We start from the raw sequence: 18,110 nt of genomic DNA on the forward strand, positions 1-18,110 counted from the left end.
AATAAAGCAGGCCCCAAATACCACATATGACATAATACTATTGATAAGAAGTGTCCAATAGGAAAATGGGCAGAGGCAAGAGGGAGAGAGAAAAGGGAGAAAGAGAAGTAACCACCAATGAGCACGGGGTTTCCATTTGAGATGGTGTAAATATTCTAAAATTCTTTGACGGTTGCACAATTCTGTGAACACACTAAAACTATTGAATCGTGCACTTTAAAAGGTGAATTTTGTGATGTGAGCTATATTTCAGCAAAAAATGTTTTTAAAAACACTTCCCAGTGTTAGCCAAAGCTTCTGTTGAGACTGAAATCTCTGTCTCACCCACTGGCAGTTCCTCCTCTTCTCTTCCAATATTGTGTGCTGATTATTTCAGAACCTTCTTTGCAGGCACCTGGCTGCAGTAATGCTGGGCCTCAGCTTACAGGCCCATCTGCCACAGAAATGCAGAAGGGGTTGAGTACACACATCTGTAACACATCTGCTTATTTTTGCCTTTTTTGCATCAACAGGCATAAATATGTGTTTCAGCTTTTTAATTGTTTAATACATAGAGATTTAGAGTTTAGTCTTGTTTTGAAAAATAAATTTTAAATATGAAATTTCTTTATCTTTCACAAATAAAAATGACAAGCCAAGCCTGTTGGCACATGTAGTCCTAGCTGCTTGGAAGGGTGAGGCAAGAGAATCCCTTGAGCCTAGGAGTTTGAGGCCAGCATAAGCAATACAGTGAAACATTGTCTCTTTAAAAAAAATAAATAAAGACTGAAACTATGTGTAATGGTTTCTGTATTTGGTGTTCTGAGTTATAGAATAACACTTTATTGTATTTTGTGATGTCAAGATTTGGACTAAATAAATATTAATGTTCTCTAACAAATCAACCTGCATTTATTAGGACCTTTGTACTGGCTGTTAACTCAAGCTAGAAAGCTCTAGGTTGTGGGAAATGAGGGTCAGGACACCTAGATCTGGAAGCAACATTTTATCGGTGCCACAGCCCAGAGGGATAATTCCCAAATTCTGAGTTCAGGCACAGCAGGACTTTCACTTTTGTACATAAACAGTGTACATCAAGGCAAGGGAGTTTGTGCAATTCTATTGGAGAGTGCATTCTACATTCCTCGTATGGGTACAAGCTTGTCAACAACCTAGGGACTCAGCTCATACAGCCTAGGGACTTTTATTGCACTGAACCCAAAGGGGGATTGTTTTCTCCCCACTACATTATTTCCTGCTTCTACTACTGCAGGTAGCTGTTACCTGCTGCAAGCCTCTATGGTTAAATGTCAGTAAGCAGAGCCAGTGTGTCAGTGTGCAAAACCACAGCTTGTCAGCTTTTAAACTGCTAATGTTCATGTTCTGTTCTTTGACTTTTCTTCACAGTATTTCCCAATTGCCCAGAACAATGTCTGATATATAAGTAAGCTCATTAAATCTTTGCTGAATTAATAAATGAATGGAAATTAGAGTAGAATGATCAAGCCAGTTGGATAGGGATTTTAAGACTACCCCCACATTTACTGATACATTAGGACTCATAGAACTCAGCATACAGTTATACTTACAGCTGAGATTTATGACAGCAGCATAGTTAGGTTGCACAGCTGGATCATGAGGAGAATGACTCTGGTAAAATATATATGCAGACTTCTTATGTTCTCTCTTTTCTATGAAGAGATGTTTAGCCCGAGACCAGCGCTGACTTCATGAATGAAGGTTCGAAACGTGAGAAACCTCTAGGGAGTTTTGAATTAAAGAGACAAGACTCTAATTACCTTTAAACCAGCTCCAAGATGGCTTCTCCTACCTCCAGCTTCAAGCTACCTATTATGGTAGTGAGGTTTACTGAAGAGGCAAGAGGGGGGGGGGAGAGGAAGGAGGGAGGGAACATGCCAGGGAGTGGACTTTTTTATTGGGGAACAAAAAATTCTGGGGATAATCCCATCCAATGAAGATTAAGGGGGGCAGCGTTCTAAGGTCAGGGGTGACGATTGGGTCTTCAGGGTAGTGGTCAGACACGCCTCCACACGGACAAGCCCTCAGACCTGAGAAGGGTGGAGAAAGCTCTGGACACAAGATGTGCCTAAGCACCTCTCGCCCAGCCAGGGAGGTAACTCAAATCACGTTCGAGGATGGCCTCCCACAGAGATGAGCACACTCTTTTCCAGGAATGTGTGTGAGATGTTTCTGCCCAGGGAAGCCCTTCAGAGTCTCAGCACCCAGGGTCCTTACTGGCTGCCAGACATGTGGGCACTCTTTGCATGGCATATACCAAGACTCCAGGCCTGCAGAAAGAAGGCAGGAGTTCAGCATAACCCCCATGGATGTATGAAAAGTCTAGGCCCAGTGAGCCAGTTATCACCAGTTATTATTAATTATAATTTAGACAAAGTTCTGTCTTATTGTAGAGAGCTATTTACTAGTCAAACCTAAGTCTGCTCTGTCTACTCTTTTCTAGACACTGGTTCATATTAAAATGTGATCATTAGGTCTATCATGAAGTAAAAGAAAACTCTTAAATTTATAGATATATCTCTTAATATAGTTTTTTTTAAATAACTGAATATGTGCTTACATTCCTAGGCAAAATTTGGACTTTCTCTAAACTTCTGATTCTTTGATTTCTTAAATATCATATAAGCTGACCATAGACATTTGTATTGTTTTTTTCTTTTATCTATTTATAGATCTTGGAATTTCTGGTACTACATCAAAAAAGTAAGTGCTTTGAAATTACCTGGTTTCCTTTTGACAATGTATTTCTGTTTATTTGAGACTATCAAACATTGCATTCATACAACACATTCTCAGCCTACATAATTTCAAAGTTGGTTTATATTTCATTTGGGGTTTTTGTTGTTATTCTGCTGACACCTCCAAACTATTGCTCAGCAATGAAAAGGAGTAATATATTTCTGTCTCCAAGATTGTCAATGTTATGTCTAGAAATCCCTGGGGATGTGCTTTGAATATTTTAATAGCTTTAAATTCTATATTCATAACGATCTTCCTAGCTAACATTGATTTCAAATAGTCTTTCATGGAGTATCAGTTTCAAGGAAGAATAGCAAACAATGTACCCTTTTCTTAGATGTATGTTTTGTCATTTAGTTGGGACACATTTTACAGAAAGTGGCACCTTACAATCACTGTAAGTCAGCTTGTAGACATGATATTTTGTGTGAAACCTTTATTAAACCCTCTAAGAATCCAAAAGATGGCATCACTAATGCATGTTAAATTAAATGCCATCTAAGAGTTCAGAGGTATTGTAATTTTATTTGGAATTTACTATAATGAGTGAGGAATTCAGATGGATTTTCTGGCATACTTTCCTACTTATATGTTATAAGAAATTTCTATTATCATTGAGGTCCAAACTATATATGATTTTTTTTCAAATGTTTATAAGATTTCATAGTTACAATATGATAAGACTCCTCTGTAAGTTTTAACCTATTCTCCTTTTTACCACTTGACTCAGAGTACTTTTAAACCCAAATAAAAGAATCTTAGGAGCCATGCACCATTTTTTCTAATTCTAGTTTTTCATTATTTATTTTGCCTGCTTGATTTTAGGGGAGATCTTCAGTGGAATGCTGGAGAGAAAAAGTTGACTGGTGGAGCCAACTGGCAGCCGAAAGTAACTCCAGCCACGTGGTCAGCAGGTGTTCCATCAAGTGCATCTTTGGTACGCAACCCTCAGAGGCCAGGGCAGTGTGGGCAAGTGTATAGAGCAGGGTGTGTTTTGCTAAACTTGACCACTGACCTTGTACTTCATCTTCCACATTGAAAAAGTATAAGCAAGATGCAGACTTTACTGAAATTCAAATTCCATTGAATTAAATATTTTAATAATTATGACTTATTTTTATTTTAAATATTTTCAAATAGTAACTATGTTTTCTCTCTATGTGTAAAATTATGGAAATGGTTTTTAAAAAGCATTTAATATCACTTGACAATTATATATTTTATCACACTGCTTATCAGTGTCCTGATTGTCAATAAATAATGAAAGCTTTTTTTTTATTACCAGGAAGATTGGGCAGTTTTCTACTGTGTAAGTGGCATTTTGTTTTGAAACTCTATTTTTGCTCACCACTTTTAAAATTCAAACTGCTAACATCATCTTTTCCATAGAGTTTTAGTAGATTTAATTTTGATATTTTAATTTTCTATATATGCCTCTATTTAAGCAAATCTAAGCAAGTCACTGTTTCCCAAGGCCACTTGCAGTTTTCCACCTTTGCTTACCACCCTCACCTGTCTACATCATACCCATCTCTAAAGCTCCCTTGGCACCATTCTTTCCTTGTTACTGAATTAATTCTTAATCATCACTCACTACTCCCAGCTAAACAAACATGCATGGAAGTAAATTAATATAACTTAGAATGTAAATGTTATGCTAAGTGAGAGAAACCATACACAAAAGGCTACATAGCATAGGATTCTGTTTGGATGCAGCATCTGGAATAAAGAAGTCAAAAAAAGAAAAGAAAGGAAAAGAAGCAGGGAGCAAATTACTAGATTCTTCTGGGGGAAGGGGAAATTGGAAGTCTTTTGGGGTCTTAGAAATGTTCTGGGATTAGATAATGTTGATGATTTCACAATATTATAAATATACTAATACTGAATTGTACAACTGTTAAAATGGTAAATTTAAGTAGTATGTGAATTTTAGCTCAGTAAAACATTTTTAAAAGAAAGAAAATACTAATGATTGTATTTCTGATTCACTCTTTACCCATCAATCAAAGGCTAGGTGATAGACTATTTACCAAACCCTAATTATATCATTAGGACTTAAGGCTATGAAGGGGAAAAAGGTTTTATTTATTATCAAAACAAAATAAACTTGCAGAAATTCTTGATTAATATACTTTTAAATTGCTTTAAGCTCAAAATAACCTTATGCCAAGTGTCATATTTTGGAGTGACATATTCTCCTACCCTACAACATCCTTTGCCTAGTTTATAATTAGATTATTAGTGGAGCTTTAAGAGATTGTCATACATTCTTAATAATAAATGCTCATCAGATATATGATTTTCAAATATTTTATCTCATTTTGTAAACTATCTTTTCATTTTCTTGATAGTGTTCTTTGATATTCAACATTTTTAATTCTGATAAACTCATTATACCTAATTTTTTCTTTTAATTCATGTGCTTTTGGTATCATATTTAAGAAACCATTGTTTAATTCAAGGTCTTAAAGCTTTTCAATTGTTTCCAAGAGTTTTATAGTGTAATCTCTTAAATTAAGTCTTGGGCCTGTGTGTGTGTGTGTGTGTGTGTGTGTGTGTGTGTGTCTAGGTCCAGTGTAATTATTTGCATGTGGAAATCCTGCTGTAGAAGAAACATTTGTTGAAAAGACTATTGTTTCTCTTTTAATTGTTTTCAATACTCTTGACAAAAATCAATTGGTCATAGAGACATATAGGTTTATTTCCAGATTCTTTCTTATGTTGTGTTAGATCTATATGTCTATCATTATGCTAATAGCATGCTATTTTGATTAATGTAGCTTTGTGGTAAGTTTTAAAACCAGGAAGTTTGAGTTTTCCAAATTTCTTCTTTTTTAAGACTGTTTTGGCTATTCTTGTCCCCTTGCATTTTCATATAAACTTTAAATTCAGTTTGTCAATTTCTAAAAACAAAAGGGGGAGGCAGTCAAAATTTAGATAGGAATTGCCTACTGCATTCTTTCCATTATTATGTCTTCAAATCCATGAACACAGACCAACTTTTCATTTTCTTAGTTGTTCTTTAATTTCTTTCAATGATGTTTTATGATTGCCAGTATACAAGTATTATACTCTCTTGTTAAATTTATTCCTAAATATTTTATTATTTTTGATATTATTATAAATGGAATTATTATCACAATTATATTTTTGATTGATCATTGTTAGCATAAAATGAACTACCACAATGATTTTTATATATTGATCTTATATCCTCAGCTTTAAAGAAATTATTTATTAGTTTTGGTACTTTCTTGTTTGAATTCTGTGGGGTTTTCTATATTTAAGATCATGTCATCTGTGAATAAAGATAGTTTTATTCTTTCCTTTTCAGTCTGCTATTTCATCCTTTTTCCTGCTAATTTCCCTGGCTGAAATTTCTGGTGCATCTTGTTCTTGGAAGAAATCTTTCAATCATTTAACTTTGGGGGTTTTTTTAGATACCCTTTGTCAGATTGAGGACTTTCTCTTCTCTCCCTAGTTTGTTGAGTAGGTTTTTGTTTGTTTGTTTGTTTTTTGGTTTTGGTTTTGGTTTGGTTTTGTCATGAAAGGGTGTTAGTTTTATCAAATGTTTTTTTTTTTCCTGTATCTATTGAGATGTTTGTTCATTGTGATTTTCTCTAATTTGGTCTTGAGGTCTCTGTTAGGAAATGAATATAGTCCTGCCCTAATGGGGCTTCAGGGCAGTGATTATGAATGTTCACAGTGTCTTTAAAGGACACTTCTTTATCCTTGTGAGCCACCAAGTGCCTAAATGTCTAATTCATGACCAGGTATCCCTCTCACGGGAGACTTGTATAGTGGCAAATAAACTTAGCTAAACTGGGGAGCAGAAGATGGGATTATAGTAAGGTAAAATGCCACAAAACATATTGTTCTTACCAAGATTCCTCTAATTTTCAATAAGTACTTCATGGATTGCTGCAAATTTTTAGATAGTTTCTAGAATCCAGTAAAGATAATTCTGACAGTTGTTGCCTGTTTTTTCATTACTTTTATGGATGAGGGGATTTTGGAGTCCCTTAGTTCATCATTTTTGCTGACATCACTATAGTATCTTCTTTTAATTAGGATTTGTTCTAATGATCAATTTAAATTATTACAGTAGGATTAATTTTTAAACAAGAGGGAAATATTAGGAAGTTGTGATGCATGACTGAAAACTGAGCTCTGAACTTGATAACAGCACATGCATTCTGTATTATGTGCTGTCTTCTAAAGGCTTTCTATTCTGAGAAATAATTTTGGTCCTTATGCAACAGCCAAAACTTAAAAAGAAGCAAATAAAACATAGAAAAGAGTAATGTGAAACATAGAAAGGAATGATATAAAAGTGGGAGAGGTGATATTGGCCAAATTATATTGTTATATATTTTGTGCATGCATGAATATGTAACAAATTACATCATTATATACAACTATAATGCACCGATAAAAATATGGAAGAAATTTAAGGGGGAGTGGAAGCCAACCATTAAAATGTAAATGAAAATAGGATCCTCATGTCTAACCTGTCAAAGGAAATGATAGGAAAAGAGAAGCTTAGAGAAGCTTAATTCATTCCCAGTGAGGGTAACTATAAGGAATTTGAGAGGAAGCCAATGTTCTTGCAAGCCAGCTAATCCAAACAGTACTACCAACAGTAAATAGTACTACCATCAAGTTAGTAACTTTGTTTATATCATTGGTGTAGTACTAGAGTCATCTGCTTTTTAAACTTAAAACCAAAATTTGAGATTTCTTTATATCTCCACACATAAACTTGAAATACATGCATTTTTAAATTATATTGTCATTTTAAAAACAAATTATTTTGTTTCTTTGTGTGTGTTTGTTTGGGGTGTATGTGTGTGTGCATGCGCTCATGTGGTTGTGTGGGTATGTGTGTACAGCAAGGAGCAGTACCTCCAACCAGTTCAGTTCCTCCTGTGGCCGGGGCCCCATCTGTTGGACAACCTGGAGCAGGATTTGGAATGGTGAGTGATGACCTATTCTAAAAATTGTAATTACATTTCTATGTTCTTTGCCAAATCCCAAATTATCAAATACTCCTACAGAATATAATTCTCCCCAAAATGCAGCAAACTTAAAAAGTTACCTGCTTCAGGCCTTAAGTGGCCTACCATGTAGTTATAAAAATCAGTTATAAAATACTTAAATTCTGCCACCAAATTACAGTACATTGTTATGTCCCTTTTGGAATAATATATGCTAATCATAATCTTAATGCAATGAATCAAAATCAGCCCTGAATCACTATACTAGGACTTTTCACTAATCAGCAACTTTTAGGGCCATAGAGAAACAAGTTTTTATCTCTTCAAGAGTTATGCTTGAAGAAGGTGAATGAAGAGCAAGGCCTGGTTGGGATGAGGATGCTGTGTAGCCATCCGGCCTGTATCCCTGCTCAGGGACTCTCCCATCTGACAGCCTCAACACCCAGAGGTCAAAATAACAAATTCCAGTTTTTCACCCACCTGGAATCTTCAAAAATTGTGAGAAGCATATAAAAATAATCCTTGTTGGGGTGTCACCCTGATGACTCCATTGGGCTCTAAACAAGTCTTCCTTTTCAGCCTCCTGCTGGGACAGGCATGCCCATGATGCCTCAGCAGCCAGTCATGTTTGCACAGCCCATGATGAGGCCACCCTTTGGAGCCACAGCTGTACCTGGCACACAGGTCTGTCTCTTCATGTATACAGATCAGTGACATTAACCCCTAAGTATAAGACTGTCATGTGGTTAACTGTTTCAACGGTGTTTTTACCTAATGTGCTTCTCATACCTGTTGCTTCAGAAGTGAAGGAATCAGAGAAGACAGATTAGCAAGAGTGTGAGGTCTTGGGGGAAAGCTAACTGTCCTAAGGTCTGTTCTTCTTTTACTTAACTCAAAATGGTACAGGAAAACAACCAGGCATGTGAATCATCCAAGGCATGCATCCCGAGAAGTGAGTACTTCTGATCCATGGTTTTATTATGTGTTTCCAGAGTTAGCCAGAAAAGTTCAAGGCATAGTCCTCCAGGCTGCCAACTCTGCCTAATACTTGTGACATCAACAGCAGTGAGTTTGCCAAACTGCAAAGTCTCAGGGAACCGTGCCATAAGAATCTCCTCTCTTCAAACATCAGCCACGAGTTTGGGAATCCCCAGGGCCACCATCACTTCAGACTAGCTAGCTATAAATTTGAGGTTTTCCATGACAATCCTCAGATTTGATAATTCTCTAGAATGACTCCCAGAACTCAAGAATGTGCCAAATTTAGGATCACAGTTTTCTTTGTAGTGAACAGATACAAATTAGATGCAGCTAAAGAAAGAGATCATGAGTGACATCTATGAGAACTTCAAGCATGAAACTTCTCTGGCCTCAGGGATATGTTTCTCTCCCAGCATCAATGTATGACAATACACACACAGTGTTGCAGCTCAGGAAGCTCACTCAAGCATTAAGGTCCAGAGTTATTGAGGCCTCATTACATAAAAATGATAGGTTGAAAAAAAAAGAAAAAAAGAGCGAGATTGAGAAAGAGAAATATTAGATATGAGTTAGGTTCAATTTCCAACCCTCCTCCTTCTGAAGATCAGGTTGGCATTATGTGGTAGGTCTTTCTGGCATGGCCCACCTCCATGCTGAGTTATTTTGTCAGCATAATCTAGGAAGAGCCCCTGGGAGTCACCTGGTTAGCATAATTTTATCAGGCAGGTTGCAGGAGCCCATCATGAAAAGCAAATTTTCTGTCACTCAGAAAATCACAAAGATTAGAGGTCACCTAGTAGGATCCAGGACAAAGGGAAAACGTGTCTTGAGGCAAAATTCCTTACTATGCCACCATGTGCTCCCTCCGTTTACCAAGATGTCAAAATATGCCCAATAAATGCACTTTGTTGAACTGCTGCTAATACTCATCGTATTGATGAATTATTCTTTCTTGACTCCTCTGTTTAATTATCTGGCAAGGTAGAAACATATATGTGGAACCAAGGAGATCTTCACCATTGAGAAAGTGACTTGGACAGAGTCAGCACCAAATTATAACTCTAGTAGCAGCACGCCAAACAAACTGAACAAAATAGCTCAAGTAGAGTTTACTGATATCAATGTATGGTTTCTTTCACTCCTATAATATTTTTAATTTATTAAGTGGATATTTATCTGTAGGATACTTACTCTAGAATTTCTGAGTATACTCTAACCCCATTTGCTTTCTTGATCCGCATCTAAATCCATCTTCTACTTGTTTCCCAAATTTGCTTTCAACTTCTTCACTTTAATACCTCAAAAGCCACAGTGATCAGGAGAAAAAAAATGGTGGTTGTTGAAAAAGACAACTTGGAATATGAGAAGCCCTAGCCTTCATGGCCATAACAACATACTGACTTCAGGACAGGTTTTCTAGTCTGCTTGGAGACCAAGAAACCCTGCCTAGTGTTGTTTTTATGGAGGGTATGAGGAAGGTTTGGGACCTACTCATGGGTTAAGTTTAACCTTGTATGCTTAAATTCTAAGATGAATCTCACTGTGGTTTCCTTGATGGTTGAATAGACCTGTGAATATTTATCATATTTGAGGAAGACAGAATGTTTCTGTTTTAATGAACAATGTTTTTGAAGTTGTTTTTTAGTCTTGTATTTGGTGTGTTGAAAGCTTTAGAAAAAAATTAATATAGAGAGATATATGTGGAACAAAAGAGATTTTATTAATATAATCTTATTACTAAAAGTAATTGTTTTTCTTGCATAATACCATATTTAGCATCAATTATTTACCTAATTTGGAAAATAGATGATATGAGAATATATTGTTTTAATCAGTAATTGAATTTAGAATAAATCAGGGAATGGTATGTCAGATAATTTTTACATTTTCTATTTCCAAGAAGCATAATAACCCCAGAGTATAAAATAAAATGAGTTTGTAGCTTCAGAATTCATAGTAGTTTTAATATTAATGATGCCTGGACTATCCCAATATTCATTAATTGGTTGATATTGAAACATTGTCATCTCACCTGATTATTAATTGTGGACCAATTCTACAGTTTCTTCCAAGCAATTTCAAGGTTGGTGTTTATTTTTTATGAGAATTCAATTAAGCATTATCTCAGTTCTACAAATGGAAATTTGACAGATAGATAATGCAGTAGTTTCTGGACATAGGAACACATCTGAAAATCCTTAATTCTGGAGCTCTGCTTCCTGAACCAATAAAAACATATACCCTGCCCCAAAGTCCCAGAGTTCTGAAATTCCTATCATCTTACAAGCATGGGAAATTAATTAGATTCAAAGGATAGATGTCAGGTATTACTCTAGACAGAGTGAGTGAGATTTTTTTTAAGGTCTTTACCCTGACATTCCTGCAGAAGCCTGCTTCCAGAAATTATTTCTGTCACAGATGAAAATCATTTAGTTATTGGTTCAATAGAAGCAAAAATGAGTTAATTCTTTTTCCTTTTACTACAAGTCCCATATGTTTCTTTCCTGTAATTATTTAGCCTTCTCTGTGAGCTGGACAGGTGGGACTGGGATTAGAACTCAGTGGTGTTCACAAATAGAACCGTAAAATAATTTATGTGAAATCTTAGCATATTTAGTTAATAATATTAAGTAATTTCATAAGTGGCTGTCTGCAAACTTTCCTTTCAATTTTCCTTTCAAACTGATTGTCACTGTGAAAAAAGCCATTTAAATTTCTTTATTAGTTTAGTAGTACTAATAACTCAAAGTAAAAGTGTTTTTATAGAAAAAATGATCACTTTTTGTTTGTTTGTTTGTTTTACTATATATTTGTAATATCCTTATGTGACTAATTTTTTACATCTCCCTAATTTATGTCCATATTGTTCTACCAGAGTCCCCAAATTTTACTTTGGCTAAATTTGATGTCAGGAAATTTCAAGAAAGCCAAATATCATTTGAATTGTATTTTACCACTCCAAAATTAAACACAACACTGTGACTAAGTAGAACAAAGTAGTTTTTTTTTTTAACTTTTAGCCATCTATTCTTCTGCATGTTTTTTTTTTCTGCAATATATGTTCTGCCTAATGCTTACCTATCTCTCTGTTTGCTTTCTATCTCTGCTCTTTGGGGCTGGGTTTCTCCCTATTAGCTTTCTCCAAGCCCTACACCTGCCACTCAGAGTCCCAAGAAACCTCCAGCAAAGGACCCATTAGCGGATCTTAACATCAAGGATTTCTTGTAAACAATTTAAGGTATCTTCTATTGAGATTTTCCTGTGGACTTTTAATAATGAGCTATACAGTGCTTGGCTATTTCAGATATGATATTTGTTCTTTATGTGTTTTGAGTGGATGTGTATAATGATAACTCAAATGTTTCAAGTTTTAAAATTGATATTAAAAGCTATCATTATTAATGATTTTTTTAAAAAAAAATTTACTTATAAAACTAGGAGGAAGAGACCACACCTGTAATTAGTGGCATATACCTGTAATCTCAGGAAGCTGAGGCAGGAGGATAGAAAGCTTGAGGCCAGCCTGGGCAACTTAGCAAGACCCTGTCTCAAAAATAAAAGATAATATTTTTTTAATGGATGGGAGATGTAGCTCAATGTTACAGCACTCCTGAGTTCAGTCCCTAGTACCACAAAAGAAAGAAAAACTAGGAGGGAGAGAAACCTCCAAGTTGTCCTTATCCTGAAAATCACAAAGATTATACTGATAAAATACAAAAGTTGCCCAAACTTCTTGATAAATTAGAAGATTAATGCTTTATTCCATGACTGAAATTAATAGAAAGCTAATATTTGTAATATTAATTTCTAACAATCTAGTTTTAAGTCTCATCAATTTCATTAAAAGTGACTCATTGTGAATTTATGGAAGGAAGCTTATGAAGGAATAATGTTTACTGTTAACCCTGCACCTAATGGTGGGTAGGTTCTTAGCAAATATTTTGCTCAATTAAACTGCTTTTCTTTTACATAGTATTTTTCATATCTACTTCCCAGTCATTAATATCTTTGAACTTCTCAGTAGGAGATGAAACTCTGTGCAGTAAACTACCCAGAATTAATTTTTTTATATAGCTAGAAGAACTGATTCTTGATAATTGAGTGATTTACTCAGGGTCTGGCAAAAAGAACAGTAAGAAGGTGGAAGCTTTTGGACCACTATCCAGTGGTACTTTCATTATACATCTACTGCCTATGTATATTAAAAACTCCCTCTAATGCCTACTGAGATTTCTGTGGAATTCTGCTTTGTAATCATTTTTCTTATATACCAATAGGATTAATAACATGTCACTTTAATATCTCAGTCAAGTCATTTCTCCTCAGGCACACTTTTCCACTTTGGATTGGGTTGATTAGACATAAGTAGATGTTGGTATAAGTAAGACAAGGAGCACTTATTTCATAGCAATTAGTTTCAGGAGTAATCAAGAAAACGGCCTTGAGTAGCCTTTTATCACCACTTGTTAAGTAAATATTGCTGTCATCACATGCCTGGAACTTCAGTGAGTATCAGAAGAAAAAATGCCTGAGAGAGTCCCTGCCCTCAGGGATTCACAGCCCAGAGAGAGGCAGACACAGAGGATTCTATGAGTTCTGGCTAAGCCTTAAGACCCCAGGAAAGGTTTCTTGGCAGAAATGACTGATGAACAAAGTGGAAAGTGGTGTGAGAGAAGAAACTGGGTCACCAGGGATAGCTCCCTTCTCTCCTGTTCTGTCACTTGTTCAACTGTTCAGTGAGTGACTCATTGAACACCATAATGAAATAGAAGCAAAAAATAATGGAAGTCACTGCCATTCCAATGTTTTATTTTCACTCTTCTATTTTAAAGGTTAGCTATTCTTAATTTATCCTGTCTTATAATTAAGATTGCTAATAAGTATCTAAAGCTCAAGTTTCTGTTGATGTGATCTTTGTTTAAAATGAAACTGTGCATGGAAAAATTGATTGTTTTTAAGTTTCCTGACTGAAATTTTAAGCTTATTTTAAGGAACTTTGAAAAATACATAAATGTGAATGTGTTAATATAGAAATCTTTGGTATAAAGCTCTTTTGTAGTAACTATGAAGTAAAATTGCAGAGGACATAAAATGTTTAAGGGAGGCATGATAGTCTGTTTTCTAACTGAAGTACTTTTTTCTTCACAGCTGCAATTTTTGTGACTGAATAGGAAAAATAATGAGTTTGGAGACTTCAAATAAGATTGATGCTCAGAGTTTCAAAGTGAGCCACCAGTACCAAACCCAATGCTTACTCATAACTTCTCTTCCAAAATGTGTAGCACAGCTGTGAAAGTGAACGTTAGGAATGTGTACTACTTTAGCTGTTATCCCTACTCTCAAAATTGTAGTGTATTTGGGTTATTTGTGTGTTGTATGATGTAAACAATGAATGGATGTTTCCGATGCCTATAGTGCTTTTCTGGACCTTGCCCATGGACGGATGATGCAGCTGTTGTATGGTGAGCCATTTGGAAAGATGTGTCTGTGTTTTCGAAGGTTTCAATGTATATATAACTTTTGGACAAACCCTAAACTCTTCCCATAAATTCTCTTTTCTTCTGTATCTCTGTTACAAGCGTAATGTGATAATACCTGATAGTAAGGAAAACACTCTTAAATATACAAAACTTTTTTCCGTGTGGAGTACATTTTTCCAATCACAGAAACTTCAACTGTTGTGAGAAATGTTTATTTTTGTGGCACTGTATATGTTAAGAAATTTTATTTTAAAAAATATAAAGGTTAACGTCCATAATAAATACTTCTCCTTGAAGCTACCTTATCAAGAATGAAAAATCATATGGGAAGAATTCCATATTTATCACTGCTATATTAAAATATATATTTTAATTATATTTGCAGGTTTTGCATCTAAATTGACCTATTTATTCATTCTTGATTAAATGCACTGAAAAGTAAAGCGTCCGTTTCTATCACGTCTGTGAAAATGCAATTAGAAATGTGCTATTTACGTGATTATGAAAGCACCCCAAGGTATATCTGTAATTTAAAGATTACTGCAAATGTTTTTACTTCACTGTGGGTTTTATGTACATCTGTTCATTTAGTATTTCTTTGTGTGTTCTATAGGCTAGTGTTTTTCCATCCTTCAACTGAGCTCAAACTAGGTTTTGTTGTACCATTGTGATTAGGATTTAAACTTATTCAGAGAATTGTATCCTTTACTGTACATACTGTATTCTTTAATTTTTAATTTGTTGTCATACTGTCTGTGCTGATGGCTTGGCTTAAGATTTTGATGCACACATGAGGTCACTGTTGATCAGTGTTGCTAGTGGCTTGGCAGCTCTTTGTAAAAGCATATTGGGTTGGAAAGGCATTTGCCTATTTTTCAAATTATTTAATAGATGTATGGTACCATTTAAAAGTGGTTGTATCTGAATTTACTGTGGGGATAACATACACTGTAATGGGGAAAAATTACCTAAAACCAATTTCAAAATGGCTTTTCTTTGTATTTCGGTTTAAAAACCCAGTGCATGTACGCCCTCTGAGATGCAATAAACACCTTGAACAAAGAAAATGCAAACATAACCTTTCTCTCTCTCTGATTATTTTTAGGGAAAAGGTCTGTATCAAATGACATAAATAGCATACACAAAATATTGGGAGTTTTTAAATATTTGAGGTGAGACATACTGTCCATGCCAATACAGTTTTGATTATTTTTTAATAAATTTAAAAGAAGGTGAAAAGTCTTTTTTTCTTCTTTTCACTTTTGTGATGCTGGGGATTGAACCCAGAGCCTTATGCATATGAGGCAAGCGCTCTACCACTGAACCACAAACCCACCCCAGAAAAAGCTATTTTAATGAATGTTCATTACACTTGGGACTCCATGGCTGGTACCAAATAAATTAAAGTTCCATGTTCCAAATATCTGTTTATTTTTAGGGCGAACTTTCTTTTGAAACATGGAATTAAAGACTTGTAATCATTTTTCAAGAATTCTCCATGGAATTTGAAGAATAATGACTTTAGATTCTCATTGACACACACAATTGCATATACAATGTTAAGTCTCACACAAAATTGGAATTAGTGTGTGTGTGTGTGTGTGTGTGTGTTTTACTGGAGATAGAAGCCAGGAGAGCTTTACCATTGAGCTATATCCCAGCTGTATTATTATTATTATTTTTTTTTTTTTTTTTTTTTTATTTCAAGACTGGGTCCTGCTAAATTACTGAGGCCAGCCTCTCCCTTGCAATTTTCTACTTCAGCCTCCTGAGTAGCTGAGATCATAGGTGGACCTGACTAGATTAACCTATTTTTAAAAAATTGGGTGACTTTACTCCTACAATTAGAATGTTATAACATTTCGAAAAGTAGTCCAATCTTGGGGCTGGAGATGTCACTAGTAGTAGAGCATTTGCCAAGCACCCACAAGGCTCTTAATCCCCAGGAGCACAAAAAATAAAGTAGTTCAATCTCAAAGTATTTCTCAAATGAAGCACATTCTTACATATATTTTAAACTATCTTCCCTCAGTTACCTAGGATTTCTATCTTGAGAACTAACTTTCAGAAGCTAGTGTCTGATTATGTATTATGATTTCTAGAGATTACATTTAATCATAAATTACTTTGTGGTCATATTGTAAGAAAAATGTATCTTAGAATATAAAATAATTTTAAGATTAATATTGCTTTTTAAATAAGATTTTTCTTCATCAAGTGGCCCATGTGTGAAATTATTAATATTAAGTCAAAAGCTGTAAGAACATTATTTTTAAATCAGACACTGGCACTTCGCTATGCTGAGATTCTTGGTGTCCTTGTAGGGGAATTGTCTTATAAAGGAGATGCTGGATGAGGTTCTCTGAGTACTGAAAAAGCTAATCTCTGGGGATAGTTTGCAAGAAAGCTCCCTTTTACATGGTGCTCTTCTACATGGTGAGTGTATCTATACTATTTTTACCCTGCCTCACTAGCCAGACCTGTCCCCCAACACCACCCTCCCCACGCTTATGCACAAGCACAAACACACACACACTGTTCTCTGTGTGACCACAACAACTACTTGCACAGGAACCCCAAGCACTTGCTGGCCTACACCTGCATTTTCCTTACTAGCCCTACCAGTGAGCCTATTCCTGCCCCTCAGAGCACAACCTTCATTGGCCTTTACAGCACTTACCATATTGCATTATAATCAGCAGTACAGGAGTCAGCCGCTCAAGCCATTCTGAGCCATGGAGGCAGATGTCTCCTTCTGCCTCTGTCCTCAGCAGCCAGCACTTGAGCAGGTGCCAGGTAAGTGTCTGCGGAATGAACCCAAGTGCTTAGAGTTTTCCACTTACCTGAGCACTGGGTTAATATCATCTTTCTCATTACTAAAAAATAACTCAGAGCGCATTGATTGCCAAATGTTATTAGTTGTTCTTTAAATCTATTTTTAATTGACAAGGTATAGTCATGTATTATTGGGGTACATTGTGATGTTAAGATGTATGTATGTAATATGCAATGCTTGCAACAAGATAATGAGTATGTCTGTCACTTCATATACTTATTTTATGTGGGAAGAACATCTGGAATTTCTTCTCCTATGATGGGTATGCCAGTTAGCTCAATTTAGCTATTCTGCAATATATGCATATTTTAAAACATCATATTGTACACATTAAACACATAAAATTTTATTTGCCAAGTAAAATGAATTATTAAAAATATTATGATACATTATTAACTAAGTTACCCTGCTGTGCAATAGATTTCAAAAACTTATTTCTTCTGTATAAATGAAACTTTGCAACCAATACCTCCTCAACCCCACTTCCTAACTTCCTATGGTCACCATTCTACCTCTGTGAGGCTGACTTTTTAGATTCCAAATATAAGTGAGATGATATAAAGTTTTCTGTGCCTGCCATATTTTACTTAGCATATTGTGCTACAGGCTAAACCATATTGTTACAAATTATGCCATTTCCTTCTTTTTTAAGGAGTAATATTCTATTATACAGATATACCACATTGTTCTTATCCATTCATCCATTACACTGTGTGCAACAGTTGTGATATGGCACCATCAATGACATATCTTTGCTATCATGAATAATATTGCAATGAGCGTGAGAGTGCTGACAGCTCTTAAATGTACTGATTCAAATCCTATGGATATATTCACAGTAATGAGATTGCTGGATTGAGCGGTAGTTCTGTTTTATTAGAGTTTTAATAGTTCATTGTAAGTTTATTGTAATAGAAGAGCTCACACCCATTAAACACCCATCTTGAACTAAGAATTAGAATCCTTTTATATATGTATAATGATGGAAGGGTGGGTGTCTCCATGTTAAATTGTCTCCTTTGTTCTCTATCTAAAAAAGAATGAAGACTTTTTGGGGAG

At 35.3% G+C, this 18,110-nt stretch overlaps 1 protein-coding gene across 1 annotated transcript in view; it reads left to right on the top strand.

Moving 5' to 3' along the window:
• The window catches only part of Snap91 (synaptosome associated protein 91), a 117,985-nt gene extending 102,692 nt beyond the window's left edge, over positions 1–15,293 (top strand). The window contains exons 24-29 of the mRNA XM_027928180.3: positions 2,691–2,721; positions 3,583–3,694; positions 7,650–7,733; positions 8,334–8,438; positions 11,871–11,973; positions 13,884–15,293. Of these exons, the coding sequence (XP_027783981.1) occupies positions 2,691–2,721; positions 3,583–3,694; positions 7,650–7,733; positions 8,334–8,438; positions 11,871–11,963 (425 nt within the window). The 3' untranslated portion in view covers positions 11,964–11,973; positions 13,884–15,293. The remainder of the gene's footprint in view (positions 1–2,690; positions 2,722–3,582; positions 3,695–7,649; positions 7,734–8,333; positions 8,439–11,870; positions 11,974–13,883) is intronic.
• Positions 15,294–18,110: the final 2,817 nt, after the last annotated feature.

Source organism: Marmota flaviventris, chromosome 6 (genome assembly GCF_047511675.1).
Source record: "Marmota flaviventris isolate mMarFla1 chromosome 6, mMarFla1.hap1, whole genome shotgun sequence".
Lineage (NCBI taxonomy): Eukaryota > Metazoa > Chordata > Mammalia > Rodentia > Sciuridae > Marmota > Marmota flaviventris.